The sequence below is a fragment of the Chamaea fasciata genome, unplaced genomic scaffold (assembly GCF_029207755.1).
Source record: "Chamaea fasciata isolate MVZ Bird 193981 ecotype frontalis unplaced genomic scaffold, bChaFas1.0.hap1 SCAF_27, whole genome shotgun sequence".
Taxonomy (NCBI): Eukaryota; Metazoa; Chordata; class Aves; order Passeriformes; family Sylviidae; genus Chamaea; species Chamaea fasciata.
In genome coordinates, this window is record NW_027094112.1 from 4,573,284 (window position 1) to 4,588,095 (window position 14,812).

Consider the following 14,812-nt stretch of genomic DNA (forward strand, 5'->3'; position numbering starts at 1 on the left):
GAGCCCACTGTGACACACCTGGGCACACCTGGGCACAGCTGGAGCCCACTGTGACACACCTGGGCACACCTGGGTACATCTGGAGCCCACTGTGACACACCTGGGCACACCCGCGCTGCAGGGAGGCGACCACAGGCCACCCCCCCCACGCCCCCCCAAGGCTGGGCGGGGCCGGGGCTGCTCCCCCGGGGCTCCGAGCCCGGCCTTGTCCCCTCACCTTGGGGACAAACCCGCGGCCCAGGTGAGACCCCTCCCCGGGCATCACCGCACGCCCCCCGAGCCCCTCCCCAATTCACACCCGCGCCTTGCGACCCCTCCGGCACTCCCGGGGACCCCCGGACCCCGCTCGAGGGGACGCGGTGGCGGCGGCGGCGACGGTGACATCGCCCCGGGATGTCCCCGCGGTGTCCCCGCCGGCCACCCACCGGCGAGCCCTGGCCGGGGATGTCCTCTCCTCCTGCGGGGACAAGGCGGCCGCTCCCGGGGGTCGCTCCGGGGGTCGCTCCGGGGCTGTTTTCGGCGGTCGCCGCTTCCCGGTTTTCCGCGCGGTGGAAGGAGCTGGAAGCCGCTCCTGGCCGGGTGCTGGCGGGGGGAAGCTCGGAGAGTTCTTAAATAAACGGGGGGGGGAAAAAAAAGGAAAAAACCCAAAAAAAACAGAAAAAAAAGAAAAAAAAAAGGGGGGGGAGGGGAAAAAAAGGGGGAAAAAAGAGGAGGGGGGGGGAACCAAACCAACAGCGATCCAAAGGGAAGGAAAATAAAAATGAGAAAAAAGGAGGAAAAAAGAGAAAGAGAGAGAGAGAGAAACAGAAAGTGGCTGGTTGGCCATGGCGGAGCGGGAGGGGACACAGAGGTCGGGCCGAGGCGACACGCACAAAGGAAAAAAAAAACCAACAAAAAAAGAAAGTTCTTTTGGCGGAGCGCAGGCGACAGAAAAAAAAAATAAAAAAAATAAAAAATAAATTAAAATGAAAACCCACATGGATCGAACAGAAAGAGGAAAGGGGGGACACACACAGGTGGCGGTTTTCCCTCCAGAGCCGCGCCTCAAAGAAGAGAAGCCAAGTCCCGGGGAGGAAGAGGAGCCCGAGGAAGAGGAGGAGCCCCCGGGAGGAGGAAGAGGAGGAGAAGAGCGGCCGGGCGGAGCTGGCAGGGGCGCTCAGAATGAGATGGAGGAGTTCCTGGCCCCAAAGGAAGTCAATACGGGGATGGATGTTCTGCCAGCCGCGGGTTTTTCTGAGACCGTGGGGGAGGTCTCACTGGCCTCTTTAGATGGTCTAGTGGCCTGGAAAGAAAAGCAAGATTCAAGGAGGACGAGGAGGAGGAGAGAGGGGTGGAAAGTCCAAAAAAAAAAAAGGAAAAAAAAAAGCTTTAAACGAAAAGACGAAAGAAAGGAAAATAAAAAATAAAATATAAAAAAAAAAAAAAAAAGAAACGAGGACAGGAAAAAAAGAAAAAAATCCCAAAACAACCGAGAAAACCACGAAGGATTTCGTTCAGAAGCAGCACTGAGTCAGGCCTGAGGTCAAAGCAGCTGGAAAAAGGGGGTCACCACAAACAGCAACGACAAGAGCGGGTCCCCAGCGTGTCACTGCACGGGGCGGGGGACGTCCCCAGAGAGAGAGGAGCGGACGGACGGACGGACGGACAGACGGGCACCAGGACACACAGACACACGCACACGCAGGCACCGGGGGAAGGGGACACAGGGGACACGGGGGGAGGCACAGGGGGGACAAGAAGGGGCAGCGTTAGAGCGGGCACAGCCCCCGGCGGTGCCCGAGGGGGACGGTGCCCACCCTGTCCCTGTCCTTGTCCCTGTCCCCACAGGGCCACCACAGCAGGGGAATTGTGCTGGAAATCCTACAGGGAATGAGGAGAGGGATCCTCGCCCTCAATGGGGACAAGGAGGGGACAAAAGTGACAGGGAAAAGTGTCCCCAGACAGGCCCAGGGGGTTGGTTGGTGGCGCCACGGGGGGACAGAGGTGTCACAAGCGCTGGGTGGCCTCACGGGGAGGAGACTTGGTGGCCTCATGAAGTCGGGAGATGTTTCCCGGCCCCTCAGGCTGGTGTTTGTCCGGGAAATCCAGAGGGAATTCCCTGTCCCTCCCTAATTCCACGGGAGGGGACAGTCAGGGACACCCCGAGCTCGGGGACAGACCCTCCCTGGAGAGGATTTTTTTGGGAACCGAGAAGCCCAGGCGGGGTTTGACCCCTCTGGCCCGTTTTGCTCGTTCCACATTTGCCCAAATTCCACGAAACCCCCCCCCCCAAAATCCCGTGCTCCGGGGTAGCTGGGACAAAACCTTCGGCTCGTCCGACGGGGATGCACGAGAATGAGCAGAATCGGGTTTATTGCGTGGTTTCGGTGGTGGTGGGAAAAGGGGGATCAAGACACAGAGTGGGGGCAGAGGAGGGGGTCGGGGTGGGCCCTGAGGGGGACAGGAGGTCACAGGGGACAGAGGGAGGTCACCCAAGTGGCCGTGATCCCCTGAGCCAGCTGGGAATGCACGCTGAGGTGACAGCAGGTGACAGAGCGGGGGGGGGGGGACCCCGCTGTGGGATGGGGAGGGGTCAGTGCTGGGGGGCTGGAGGGTTGGGGACGCTCCATCCCACCCCCAAAACGCTTCTCTTCCAGCTGCTGTGGCCCGCTCACCCTGTCCCCGCAGTGTCCCAGTGCCACCACCACCCACCCCGCCTGTGACACCCCACAAGCTGCTTCTGTGGATGTGTGTGTGTGTGAGGGGGGGGTCCCAACACCCCAAAACCTCCCGGGACAGGAGCCCCGGGGAGGGAATCCCCAACCCCAGAGCTCTGTCATGCTCATCAGCATCACCGAGGAGGTGACACTGTCCCCTGGGGCGAGGGGACACACAGGGCTGGGGGACAAACGGGCTTCAGCCTCACCCCACAGCCAGCACCGGCTGGTGACTCTCAGCACGAAGCCGTGTCCTTGTCCCCAAGCCCCCGGTGTGACAAGAGCCACCCCTGCACCGCCACAGCCGCGTGCCTTTTGTCCCCAAGGGCGGCGACAAAAAAACCCCGGGGATAAATTAAGGCGGGGACAAAAAATCCGGGGATAAATAAATAAAGGCGGGGACAGAAAACCCGGGGACAGAAAACTGGGGGACAAAGGCGGTGACAAAAAAAAACCCCGGGAATAAAGGCGAGGACAGAAAACCCGTGGAAAAAGGCGGTGACAAAAAAACCCGGGGATAAAGGCGGGACAAAAAACCCGGGGACAAAATACCCCGGGAATAAAGGCGGTGACAGAAAACCCGGGGACAAAGGCGGGACAAAAACGACCCCGGCGGGGCTCAACCAAAACAAAAAGAGAATCCAGCCCCCCAAAAACGATCTCCCTGGCGGTGCCCCCGGCTCAGGCCGTGCCCTGGGGCTGGAGTACCTGCTGCTGGCCCTGGATCCGCATGTATTCCATGCGCTGCTTGATGTGCTTGCCCTTGTCGGGGCTGCCCTGCTGGCCCTGCTTCAGCCGCGACGCCGGGTTCACCACCTTCATGGCCGGGATGGAGACTCCACCGCTCTGCCGGGATACAGGGAAAAAAAAAAAAAAAAAGGACAAAAATCCAGGGGAAAAAGGGTTAAAATCGGCTGCTGGATCTTTGTCGCCCCCCCCCCCCCCCCCCCCACGCCGGATACCTGGAGCTGCGCCAGGTGACAACGGTGACAACGCCGGGTGAGAAGTCACCGCGAGTTCCACCAAAAAAAAAAAAAAAACCAACAAACAACCCAAAAAAACCCGCCGGGAACTTACCGGGAGGCACCCGGGAGGGGTTTTAGGGCAGAGACGGCAAAGAGCGGGACACCGAGGGCGGGACGGGACAGCCCGCGGGGCCGAGAGACAGAGAGAGAAGGGAAAAAAAAAGGCGGCGGCAGGCAGAAGCAGATTCCAGGTGGGAACGGCGGCGGTGGGAATACAGAGGAGTTTATTCACGGCTGTGCACAGGTGAGGATACAGAGAGCAGTGCCACACCGCCCCCGCCCCGCGTGTCCCCTCCCGTGCCACGGTCCCCTCCTGGTGGCCTCCTGCCTGTCCTGTCCCAGCCCAGACTGGGAAATCTGGGATGCGCCTGGACTCTGCGGGATGATCCTGGAGCCCCGGGATCCTGTGGGAAGGTTCTTGGATCCTGTGGGATGTTTGTGGACCCCGTGGGATGCTCATGGATCCCATGGGATGCTCCAGGACCCTGTGGGATGCTCGTGGACCCCTTGGGATGCTCGTGGATCCAGTGGGATAATTTTGGACCCGATGGGATGCCCGTAGACCCCGAGGGATGCTCCTGGATCCTGTGGGATGCTCTTGGACCCCGTGGGATTTCTGTGGATCCCAGGGGATGCTTTTGGCCCCTGCGGGATGCCTGTGGATCCCACGGGATGCTTGTGGACCCCGTGGGATGTTTTGGGATCCTGTGGGAAGGTTCTTGGATCCTGTGGGATGTTTGTGGACCCCGTGGGATGCTCATGGACACCTTGGGATGCTCCTGGACACCTTGGGATGCCCGTGGATCCCGTGGGATAATTTTGGACCCCATGGGATTTTTGTGAACCCTGTGGGATGCTCTTGGATCCCATGGGATGCTCCTGGATCCCACGGGGCTCTCCTGGACCCCATGGGAATTTTGTGGACGCAATGGGATGCTCGTGGATCCCATGGGATGCTCCTGGCCCCCGTGGGATGCCCATCCTGGACCTGGTGCCCCAAAAAACCTCCCAGGGCACAAGACTCCACCTCACCCAGGGTCTAATTCCAGGCCGGGATCACCCAGGCCGGCACCAGCTCCTGCCTCGCTCATCCCCTTGCCCTTCCCAGAGCCCTCCGAGCCTCAGGGAGAAGAGGAAAGGATCCGTTCTCCACCTCCACGAAGTCACAGAGAGAGGGAGCAGGCAGAGGAAGAGACACCAGAGCGAATCCAGGGCAGAGCAAGGCACGGGGGAGAAGAGAAAATGAACCTGGGCAGCGCCGGGGGGCAGCCGCGGCTTGGGGAGCAGCGCCGGCTTGGTCCGGCTGCCAAAGGGACTCTTGGCAGCGCCACCCGTGGCCTGGCTGAGGTCCAGCGCGGTGTCACCGTCACAGCTGCCACGCCCGAGGTCCCCCAGGCTCTTCCCGTCCTCCTCGGGTCCCGGTGATTCCTTGGGGAGCAGGAATCCCACGGCGGGGTGGCTGCTGATCTCGCTGATGGTCATCTCCAGCTCGCGGATGGTTTCCTCCAGGCTGTCCAGCCTCTGGTAGGTGTCCTCATAAATCTCCTTTTTGCCCGTGCGGCGCCGGGGAGATGATTTGCCTCTGCAGGGCTCCTCCTCCGACACTTCCCCTCCCGTTCCGGGCTCGCCCGCGGCAGCCGGAGCTTCTCCATCCCATCCCGGAGGTGCCGCGGCGCCGGGGCAGCGGGCGGGGATTTGCTCCGGGGGCTGCTCCGGCCGGGAATGTCCCGCTGGATCCCTTCCCGCGGGAATCCCGGGGCTGGCCGGCGGCTCTCGGCCCGCGGCTGGCGGGTTCTCCTCCCTCGGAGCCCCAGCGGAGTGTCCGGCAGCGAGCCCGGCTCCTCTTTGGGGGTCCCCGTGGGGAATTTGGGGAACGATCCCGGCACTGACGGAGGGGAGGAGCGCGCCCTCCGCAGCTCCAGCGCCCTCCCCGCGGCTCCGAGGAGGAAGATTTTGGGGACAAATCTTGTCGCCTCCTTCCGCCCCGCCGGCAGCGCCCGGAGCCGCGTCCCCTCCTCGCCCCCACATTTGATCCCGGGGGAAAGGCGGGGCTGCCAAAGGGAACTCCCGGGAGGGGCCGGGGGCCGGCGGGGATTTTGGGGAGCTGCCAGGAGCGGCCACGCGGCCTCTCCTTGTCCCCTGGGGTGGCAGCTGTCCCGCCGCCGCTGCTGCTGGCGCTGCGCTGCCCGGTGCCACCCAGAGCTCCGGCTCGGCTTCGGGGGACGGCGGCTCCGACACCCACTCGGTGAGCACGATCTGGGGCAGGGAGAAGGCTCGGCTGGCCGGGGCCGCCAGCGGCTCCTAGGCAGAGAATTCAGACAGGTTAAGGGGCCGGGAGGGAGCGGGGTTTAGCCTGGGGAGGCACCACGGGGCGCCGGGAGTTATTGGGGTCTCCCCCCAAATGCCGGTGCGGCCGGGCACGGCAGTGATCCGGGGGGGAGTCTGGGGAAGGGAGGGGGGCTCAGCTGGCTCCTGCCCAGCCCGTAAATCCCACCGGGATCCAGAGCATGGAGAGGGAATGGAAAAGGATGTTCAGTTCGCTCCTGCCCAGCCCATATATCCCACCGGAATCCAGAGCATGCACAGGAGCTGGAAAAGGGATTTTCGATTCCCTCTTGTCCAGCCCAACATCCCACCGGGATCCAGAGCATGGACAGGAGCTGGGAAGGGAAGTTCAGCTCCATCCTGTCCAGCCTTAAATCCCACAGGGACCCAGTGCACAGACAGGGACTGGAAGAGAATGCCCAGCTCCCTCCTCCAACCCTGACATCCCACTGGGATCCAGAGCACGGACAGGGAATGGAAAAGGATGTTCAGCTCCCTCCTGCCCAGCCCATGTATCCCAGTGGGATCCACAGTGTGGACAGGGACTGGACGGGGATGCTCAGCTCCTTCCTCTAGCCCTGACAATCCCAGTGGGATCCAGAGCATGGACAGGAGCTGGGAAAGGGATTTTCAATTCCCTCTTGTCCAGCGCTACATCCCACTGGCCCCAGAGCATGGACAGGGAATGGAGAGCAACGCCCAGCTCCCTCCTTGAGCTCTGACATCCCACAGAGACCCAGAGCACAGACAGGGACGGGAAGGGAATGTTCAGCCCCCACAACCCTCTGGAACCCAGAGCACGGACAGGGACTGGAACGGGGCGCTCAGCTCCCTCCTCCAGCCCTGACATCCCCACTGGAGCAAAAAACCTTTAAATCGAAAACCATTCTGGTGTTTCTGCACCTCCCGAACCCCTTTGGAAATCCCTCTGCCACCAGCAGCGACCCAGCTGGGATTCCAGTGGGAAGTCAGGAGGGCCGGGAGAGGCCCAGAACCGAACCAGGGCAGATCCAAACCCGCGGACTCGGCTCCAGCCCTTCCCTTCCCGTGCTCCCGGGGCGGGATCTCCCGTGCACTGCCCACCCCCCCCGGGGCCCCGGCGTGCCCTGAGAGCGGCGGGCGCTGCCCGAGCCCTGCCCGGTGCCCGGTGCCCGATGCCCGGTGCGGGTTAGTGCTGGCTCCGGTGCCGGGTCAGTGCCGTGAGCGAGGCAGCAGTGAGGAGAGAAGCCGTTAATTAGTCGGTTAAATCAGAGAGAAATAAAAAACAAAGCAGCAGGAGTGAGTGGAGAAGAGGCGGAGCAGGAAGGCGGTGAGAGCGCAGCCCCGAGGGCGCCGTTACCTTCCATCCTTGGGCTCCGTCGGGCCACGGGTGGCAGTGGCCCGGGGACACGGCCTCGAGGGGCTCACAGCGGGGCGAGGGGAGGAAAGGGGAGGCCGAGCTCCGCTGAAACACCTGGGGAGTCAAACACGGCCGTTGGAGGGCAGGAGGGGTGAGCGGAGGGGCCTGGAGGGCTCGGAGGGCCCGTGGTTGGAGCGGGGCGGGCGGCAGGGAGAGTGGTGGCGGTGGTCAGGTGAGAGGGAGCGTTGTCACCTGTGCTGCTGGCAGGGTCACCAATGCCCTGGCCAACAGTGCCACCTGTCCCCTGTCCTGCTGGCAGGGGCACTGGTCCCCTGGCCAGCAGTGCCACTGGTTCCTCAGTCAGCAGTGTCACCTGTCCCCTGGCCAGCAGTGTCACCTGTCCCCTGGCTAGCAGTGTCACCTGTCCCCTGGCCAGCAGTGCCATCAAACCCCTGGCCAGCAGTGCCACTGGTTCCTCAGTCAGCAGTGTCACCTGTCCCCTGGCCAGCAGTGTCACCTGTCCCCTGGCTAGCAGTGTCACCTGTCCCCTGGCCAGCAGTGCCATCAAACCCCTGGCCAGCAGTGCCACTGGTTCCTCAGTCAGCAGTGTCACCTGTCCCCTGGCCAGCAGTGTCACCTGTCCCCTGGCTAGCAGTGTCACCTGTCCCCTGGCCAGCAGTGCCATCAAACCCCTGGCCAGCAGTGCTACTGGTTCCTCAGTCAGCAGTGTCACCTGTCCCCTGGCCAGCAGAGTCACTGGTCCAGCCCCGCAGCATCACTGGTGCAGTTCCTGTGCCTGCAGCATCATCACCTGTCCCACGCCTGCAGCATCACCTGTCCTCTGCACCATCACCTGTCCCCGGTGCCATCACCTGGCCCACACCTGCACCACGCCCAGTTCTCCTCCCTCCTGGGGGAAAACCAGCTGATAAAAAACCATCCAAGGAACACCCATCCCCTCCGCTCTGCAGCACCGGTGCCGTGCTGAGAGCCAGGTGAGCCTGCCCTAAACCCCGGGGCGGGAGGGTGTCACAGGTGTGCATCACCTGTCCCCGCAGTGCCACCTCTCTGTCCCCGGCGGTGCCACCGCTCTGTCCCCGGTGGTGCCACCTGTCTGCCTCCGCGGGCCCGGCAGGAACGGTGCCGGCACCGGGGATGTCACACCCCAAACGCCACCCCGAGCTGCCCCCGGAGCAGAAGGGCGGTGTCACCTCGGGGGCGATGTCACCTGGGAGGCAGTGCCACCTCGGGAGTGGTGTCACCTCGGGGGCGGTGCCACCACCGGGGCGGTGCCACCTCGGGGGCAGTGCCACCATCTCCGGGGCGGTGTCACCTTGGGAGCAGTGCCACCTCGGGGGCAGTGCCACCTCCGGGGCGGTGCCACCTCGGGGGTGGTGTCACCTTGGGAGCAGTGCCACCTCGGGGGCAGTGCCACCTCCGGGGCGATGTCACCTCCGGGGCGATGTCACCTCCTGGGCGGGGTCACCTCGGGGGCGGGGTCACCTCGGGTGTGGTGTCACCTGGGGGCGGTGTCACCCCCGGGGCGGGGGTCCCGCGGGGCTCCCGCTCACCTCGAGCTCGGCGATGATCCGGTCCTCGTCGTCGTCGTCCTTGACGGCCGAGGCGATGACGGGCGGGGTGGAGGCGGGCCGGGCCACCTCGGACACCGTCCGCCTCAGCTTCACCTGCGGCTTCGGCGTCTCCAGCTCCTCCGACTCCGCCTTCTGCCGGGGCAGCGCGCGTCAGGGGCGGGGGACACCGGGGGACATTGAGGGGACACCGGGGGGGACACCGGGTGGGACAACGTGGGGCGCCAGGAGGCACCGGGGGATACTGGGGGACACCGAGGGGGTCACCAGGAGGCACCGGGGGACACCGTGGGGGACAGCGGGGGGACACCGGGGGCCGGCTGGCACTGCCCACCCCGGCCCAGCGGCCACCCGTACCTTCATAAAGCCGGGCTCCTTCTTGCTGGTGACAATGACCTCGCCGCTGCGGGTCGTGGTCAGCCCGTGCGACGAGGGGAAGCTGCGGCGGGGCGGCGGCGGCGGCGGCGACTTGGAGGGTTTCTCGGTCCGGTACCGCGGCACCGTCAGCTCGTCTGGGGACAAAAATTGGGGCCGTGAGGGCACCGCCCTTCTCATCCCACCCTCCTCATCCTCGGGGACTGGCGCCCGGAGGTTTTTTTTCAGCCTCCTGGTGTTCACAGGTACTGAAGTTCTCACTCGTTGTAATACAAAGTGATGTTTTGAAAACCGCGCGTTCCTTCCCGGGGGAAAGGCTAATTAACGGACTTCTGGTTTGACTGATGGGGTCAGAGAGGCGTCAGCCTCGTCCCCTCAATCCCTAATCGAACTCCAAAAACTATGTAATAAAGTCAAAATCCCAAATAAACTACTTTTTTCATTCTCACACCTGACCAGGTGAGTGTAGTCAGGTGTCTAGTGACCCCACAGACCCCCATCCTCCCCTCTGGGGGTGAATCCCTCCATCCCCACCCCGTGCCTGTCACCCCAATTTTTCAGCCGTCTGATGTTTTATATTTCAATTGAAGCCTTCTCACAGCATCGAAAAATAAAGAAAGAGCGATGTTTTGTGAATAATACATTCCTTTCCGAGGGGGAAAAACAAATTGATGGGACTTCTGGGTTGACCAGTGTGGTCAGAGAAAGTGTTAACCTCGTCCTCCAATCCCTAATCAAATTCCAAAATCCGTATAAATCAGAACCTCAAAATAAAGTTTCTTCTTTTTTTTCTCTCCTCTCAACCTGACGAGTGAGCGTCGTTTTTTCCCGTGTCGCCGCCTAGTGCCGCTCTGATTTTTTCAGCTTTTTGTTCGTTTTCATTTTTGGGCAGGAGAGTTCTCAGGCATTGTGACGAAACCAAAGAGCGACGTTCACCAAGCACATTCCTTTCCGGGGGTGGGGGGCAAGACAAACTGACGAACCGCTGGTTTGACCGCTGGCGTGACTGGGGGTGGTCAAACACCCAGAGGGGCGTCTCCTCTCATCCCCCAATCCTTAACCAAATCCCCAAAACTACATAAGCTGAGATGTTTAAATAAAGCCCCCCTTTTCCTTCGCACCTCCTGGCCAGGTGAGCGTGGCTCTTTTCCTGTCCTACACTCCAGTGACACGCACCTGAACCCCGGCGGCCGTTGGGGTCCCCTTTGCCCCCCGATTTGGGGCCGTGCTGTGCCTTGGAGGGTTTGTGCTCGGGCGTGGAGGCGGCGCTGCCGCTGCCCCCGGGGCCGGGTTTGTGCTTGGCGGCGAATTCCAGGTCGGGGATGGCTTTCATCAGCTCGGCCTGCGTCTCCTCCAGCAGCCGGTTGATGTCCTTGGCGCTGTACTGGGTCAGCGCCGCCCGCTTCTCCTCCCAGTCGCGCTCGGCCGCCTGCGGGCACGGAGACCCCCGCTGCAGCCCCGGGGCTGGCGGGCACGGGGTGACCCCCGGCCCTGCGACACCCCCGGACCCGCTGGGACCAGCTGGGGGGGGGGGATATTATTGCCCCCATCCCCAAATTTTATCCCCAACCCAAGCAGCAGAGGCGCTCTCAGGACTTCCCACTCTTCACGGAGGAGGATGAGGATGGGAGCTGCTCCCATTCCCATTTCCGCCTTCTTGCTGGGGGTCTTGTGTCTCTCCCACAGCCCCCAACCCCACCGGGAGGGGCAACATTTTTGCCCCCATCCCCAAATTTCATCCCCACCCCAAGCAGCAGAGGTGCTGCCCACCTTCCACCGAGGAGGAGGAGGGTGGGCAGTGCTGCCATTCTCATTTCCACCTCCTTGCTGGGGGTCTGGCATCTCTCCTGCAGCCCCCAATCCCGCTGGGAGGAGCTGGGGGGGGACATTTATTTCCCCCATCCCCAAATTTAACCCCAAATTTCAACACCCCACCCCAAGCAGCAGAGGCGCTCCCAGGACTCCCCACTCTCCACCGAGGAGGATGAGGATGGGAGCTGCTCCCATTCCCATTTCCGCCTCCTTGCTGGGGGTCTGGCATCTCTCCCGCAGCCCCCAACCCCTCTGGGAGGAGCTGGGGGGGGCAACATTTTTTCCCCCATCCCCAAATTTAAATCCCCCCCTGCCCAAGCAGTAGAGGCGCTCCACCGAGGAGGAGGAGGATGATGATGGGAGCTGTTCCCATTCCCATTTCCACCTTCTTGCTGGGGAGCTCAGGCCCCGTCCCTCCCACAGCCCCCAACCCCACTGGGATGAGCTGGGAAAGGAACATTTTTGTCCCCATCCTTAAATTCCAACCCTCCCAAGCAGCAGAGGCACCCCCAGGACTCCCCACCTTCACAGACCCTCCAGAGGACCCCCCCCCCAAATCCGAACCCCCCCCTCCAAACCCCGAGCAGGGTTCTCACCTCCACCGACACGGCTTTGTCCACGCTCTTCTTGCCGGGGGTCTCGGGCCCCGTCTGTGTCTTGGCGGGCACCATCTCGGGGGCTCGGCTGGGGTTATTGCTCTTGGGGTGCCCCTGGGGCTGCGGGGGGCTGTGCCCGAAGCTGGGGACCCCCAGGGGCTCGGCGGTGGCCGTCAGGTGGTGCAGGCTCACCGGGGGGCTGGTGGGCATCTCCAGCTCCAGCCCTTTGCCGAAATCCGTCTCCGGGGCCACCTTCTTGGGGGACTGGCTGAGGCTGCCGGGGGAGCTCCACACGCCCTCCTCCACTTGCCTGGGGTTAAAAATAAAGATTGCATTGTTTATGTTATAATTTTAATAGAACACAATGTTATAATAATATAGAATGTAATAATATCTAATCTAATAAAATAATATTATACGTATACGTATACGTATACGTATACGTATACGTATATGTATATGTATATGTATATGTATATGTATATGTAATTACATTATATATTATATTACATTATATTATATTATATTATATAATATATTTAATTTAATATAATACTATATAATAAATAATGATAGAATACAATAGAATATATCTATGATAAATATATATTTATTTATTTATAATTATCTATTATTTTTATCATCATATTGTATTGCATCATTATACATTATGTAGTATTATATAAAATTAAATATACATATAATATAATGTAATGTAATGTAATGTAATGTAATGTAATATAATATAATATAATATAATATAATATAATATAATATAATATAATATAATATAATATATTTTACATTATAAATCCTTATATATTATATTATTATATACTATATTATACAATATATATTGTATTATATATTATCATATTATATTGCAAATATTAAGAGAAAAGGGGACACCGAGGGGAGGTGGCCCAGAGCTGTTGGGGACAAAGGGGACACCGGGGGGGGGGTGTGGGGGTGTGGCCGCGCCCTCCGGGGGCGGGGCTGGGGGCTCACCTGCGGACCTGGGCCAAGGTGTCGGTGACGCTCTTGCAGCGCTTGAGGAGCCCGTCCAGGCGGTTGGGCTCCTCCTTGAGGAACTTGACGGCTTCCACCTCCACCCGCAGCACCACCCGCATCTTGCTCTGCAGGCCGGGGAACTGGGCTGCGAGGGGACACCGGTGTCACCACGGCGTCCCCATCCCGCCCGGCTGGCACTGCCAGGGCGGCCACGCCTGCCACAACCCCCGGGGCGTGGGCACGGAGTGGGGTGGGTCCAGGGAAACTCTGGATTTCTGTCTCCATCCCTGCTCCTGCTGACAGATTTTACCCGCTGGAGGTGTCCCCTGGGGGCTGGAGGTGTCCCCTCCACAGGGACATGGCACCGAGCGACACCAGGGAGTGACCCACCCCGGCAGGAGCAAACCCACAAATGCAGGGGCAATGGAAAACCTGGAGTGTCCCAGGTGCAAACACAAATCCAGGGAATCCTGGAGAATCCCAGGTACAAAACCACCCAAATCCAGGGGCAAGGAACAACCTGGAGCGTCCCAGGTGCAAAGAAAAAATCCAGGAAATTCTAGAGTAGACCAGATGCAAACACCCAAATCTAGGGGCAAGGAACAACCTGGAGCGTCCCAGGTGCAAACACAAATCCAGGGAATCCTGGAGAATCCCAGGTACAAAACCACCCAAATCCAGGGGCAAGGAACAACCTGGAGCGTCCCAGGTGCAAAGAAAAAATCCAGGAAATTCTAGAGTAGACCAGATGCAAACACCCAAATCCAGGGGCAAGGAACAACCTGGAGCGTCCCAGGTGCAAACACAAATCCAGGGAATCCTGGAGTATCCCAGGTGCAAACACCCAAATCCAGGACACCCTGGAGCAGGGCTGGCTCCGGGAAACCCCGCAGGGCCCCGTTTTCTCACCCTTGAGCTCTGTCAGGGTCTCCCCCAGCTGCCTGAGCACCGTGGCCTTTTCCTCCAGCTCCTGCACCGGGACCAGCCGGTGGTTGTGCGCCAGATCCTTCTGGATCTTCTCCACGGACTTCTCCAGGTCACTGCGGGGACACGGGGAGGGCGGGGGGTCACTGGGGGGGCACTGGGAGGTCACTGGGGTCATTGGGAGGGCAGTGGGGTCACTGGGGGGATCACTGGGGGGTCACTGGGGGGATCACTGGGGTCACTGGGGTCACTGGGGGGGCACTGGGGTCACTGGGTTGTGCGCCAGATCCTTCTGGATCTTCTCCATGGACTTCTCCAGGTCACTGCGGGGCACTGGGGGGGTCACTGGGGGGCACTGAGGGGACACTGGGGTCACTGGGGGTCACTGGGGGGTCACTGGGATCACTGGGTGGCACTGAGGGGACACTGGGGGGGTCACTGGGGTCACTGAGGTCACTGAGGGGTCACTGGGGTCACTGAGGTCACTGGGGGGGCACTGGGGGGGCACTGGGGTCATTGGGGGGCACTGGGTCACTGAGGGGTCCCTGGGGTCACTGGGGGGTCACTGGGTGGCACTGAGGGGACACTGGGGGGGTCACTGGGGTCACTGGGGGGTCACTGGGATCACTGGGTGGCACTGAGGGGACACTGGGGCAGCACTGGGGGTCACTGGGGGCACTGGGGGGGCACTAGGTCACTGAGGGGTCACTGGGGTCACTGGGTGGCACTGAGGGGACACTGGGGGGGGTCACTCGGGGGGGCACTGCTGTCTCAGGAGGGTGGGGAACCCTGAGGGTGGCAGGTCCCCAACAGGAGAGGGGACACTGGGCTGGGGACCCCTCCTCACTTTGGGACGCGGTCACTGGGCTTGGGGACCCCCCCTCATTTAGGGACACGGTCACTGCAGGGGACCCCTCCTCATGCAGGGACAGACAGGTCACCGTGTGGGGACCCCCCCCTCACTCAGGGACATGGTCACACAAGGGGACTCCACCTCATTCAGGGACATGATCACTTCAAGGGACCCCTCCTCTCTCAGGGACAAGGACACTTCGGGGGACCCCTCCTCTTCAGGGATGAGGTCATTGCATGGGGACCCCCCCTCACTCAGGGACACTGT

The 14,812-nt window shown here is 61.1% G+C and overlaps 1 protein-coding gene across 2 annotated transcripts in view; it reads right to left on the bottom strand.

The window, feature by feature from the left end:
- Positions 1–734: 734 nt before the first annotated feature.
- The window catches only part of SRCIN1 (SRC kinase signaling inhibitor 1), a 59,933-nt gene continuing 45,855 nt past the window's right edge, over positions 735–14,812 (bottom strand). Inside the window, exons 12-20 of one of the 2 annotated variants that reach the window (XM_066205307.1) lie at positions 13,678–13,808; positions 12,766–12,913; positions 11,758–12,067; positions 10,526–10,778; positions 9,332–9,486; positions 8,957–9,109; positions 7,386–7,499; positions 3,405–3,542; positions 735–1,282 (exon numbers count right to left, since the gene is read on the bottom strand). In XM_066205307.1, coding sequence (XP_066061404.1) covers positions 1,157–1,282; positions 3,405–3,542; positions 7,386–7,499; positions 8,957–9,109; positions 9,332–9,486; positions 10,526–10,778; positions 11,758–12,067; positions 12,766–12,913; positions 13,678–13,808 — 1,528 coding nt within the window. In that variant the 3' untranslated portion in view covers positions 735–1,156. The remainder of the gene's footprint in view (positions 1,283–3,404; positions 3,543–7,385; positions 7,500–8,956; positions 9,110–9,331; positions 9,487–10,525; positions 10,779–11,757; positions 12,068–12,765; positions 12,914–13,677; positions 13,809–14,812) is intronic. The other variant, XM_066205308.1, reaches the window with a different exon arrangement.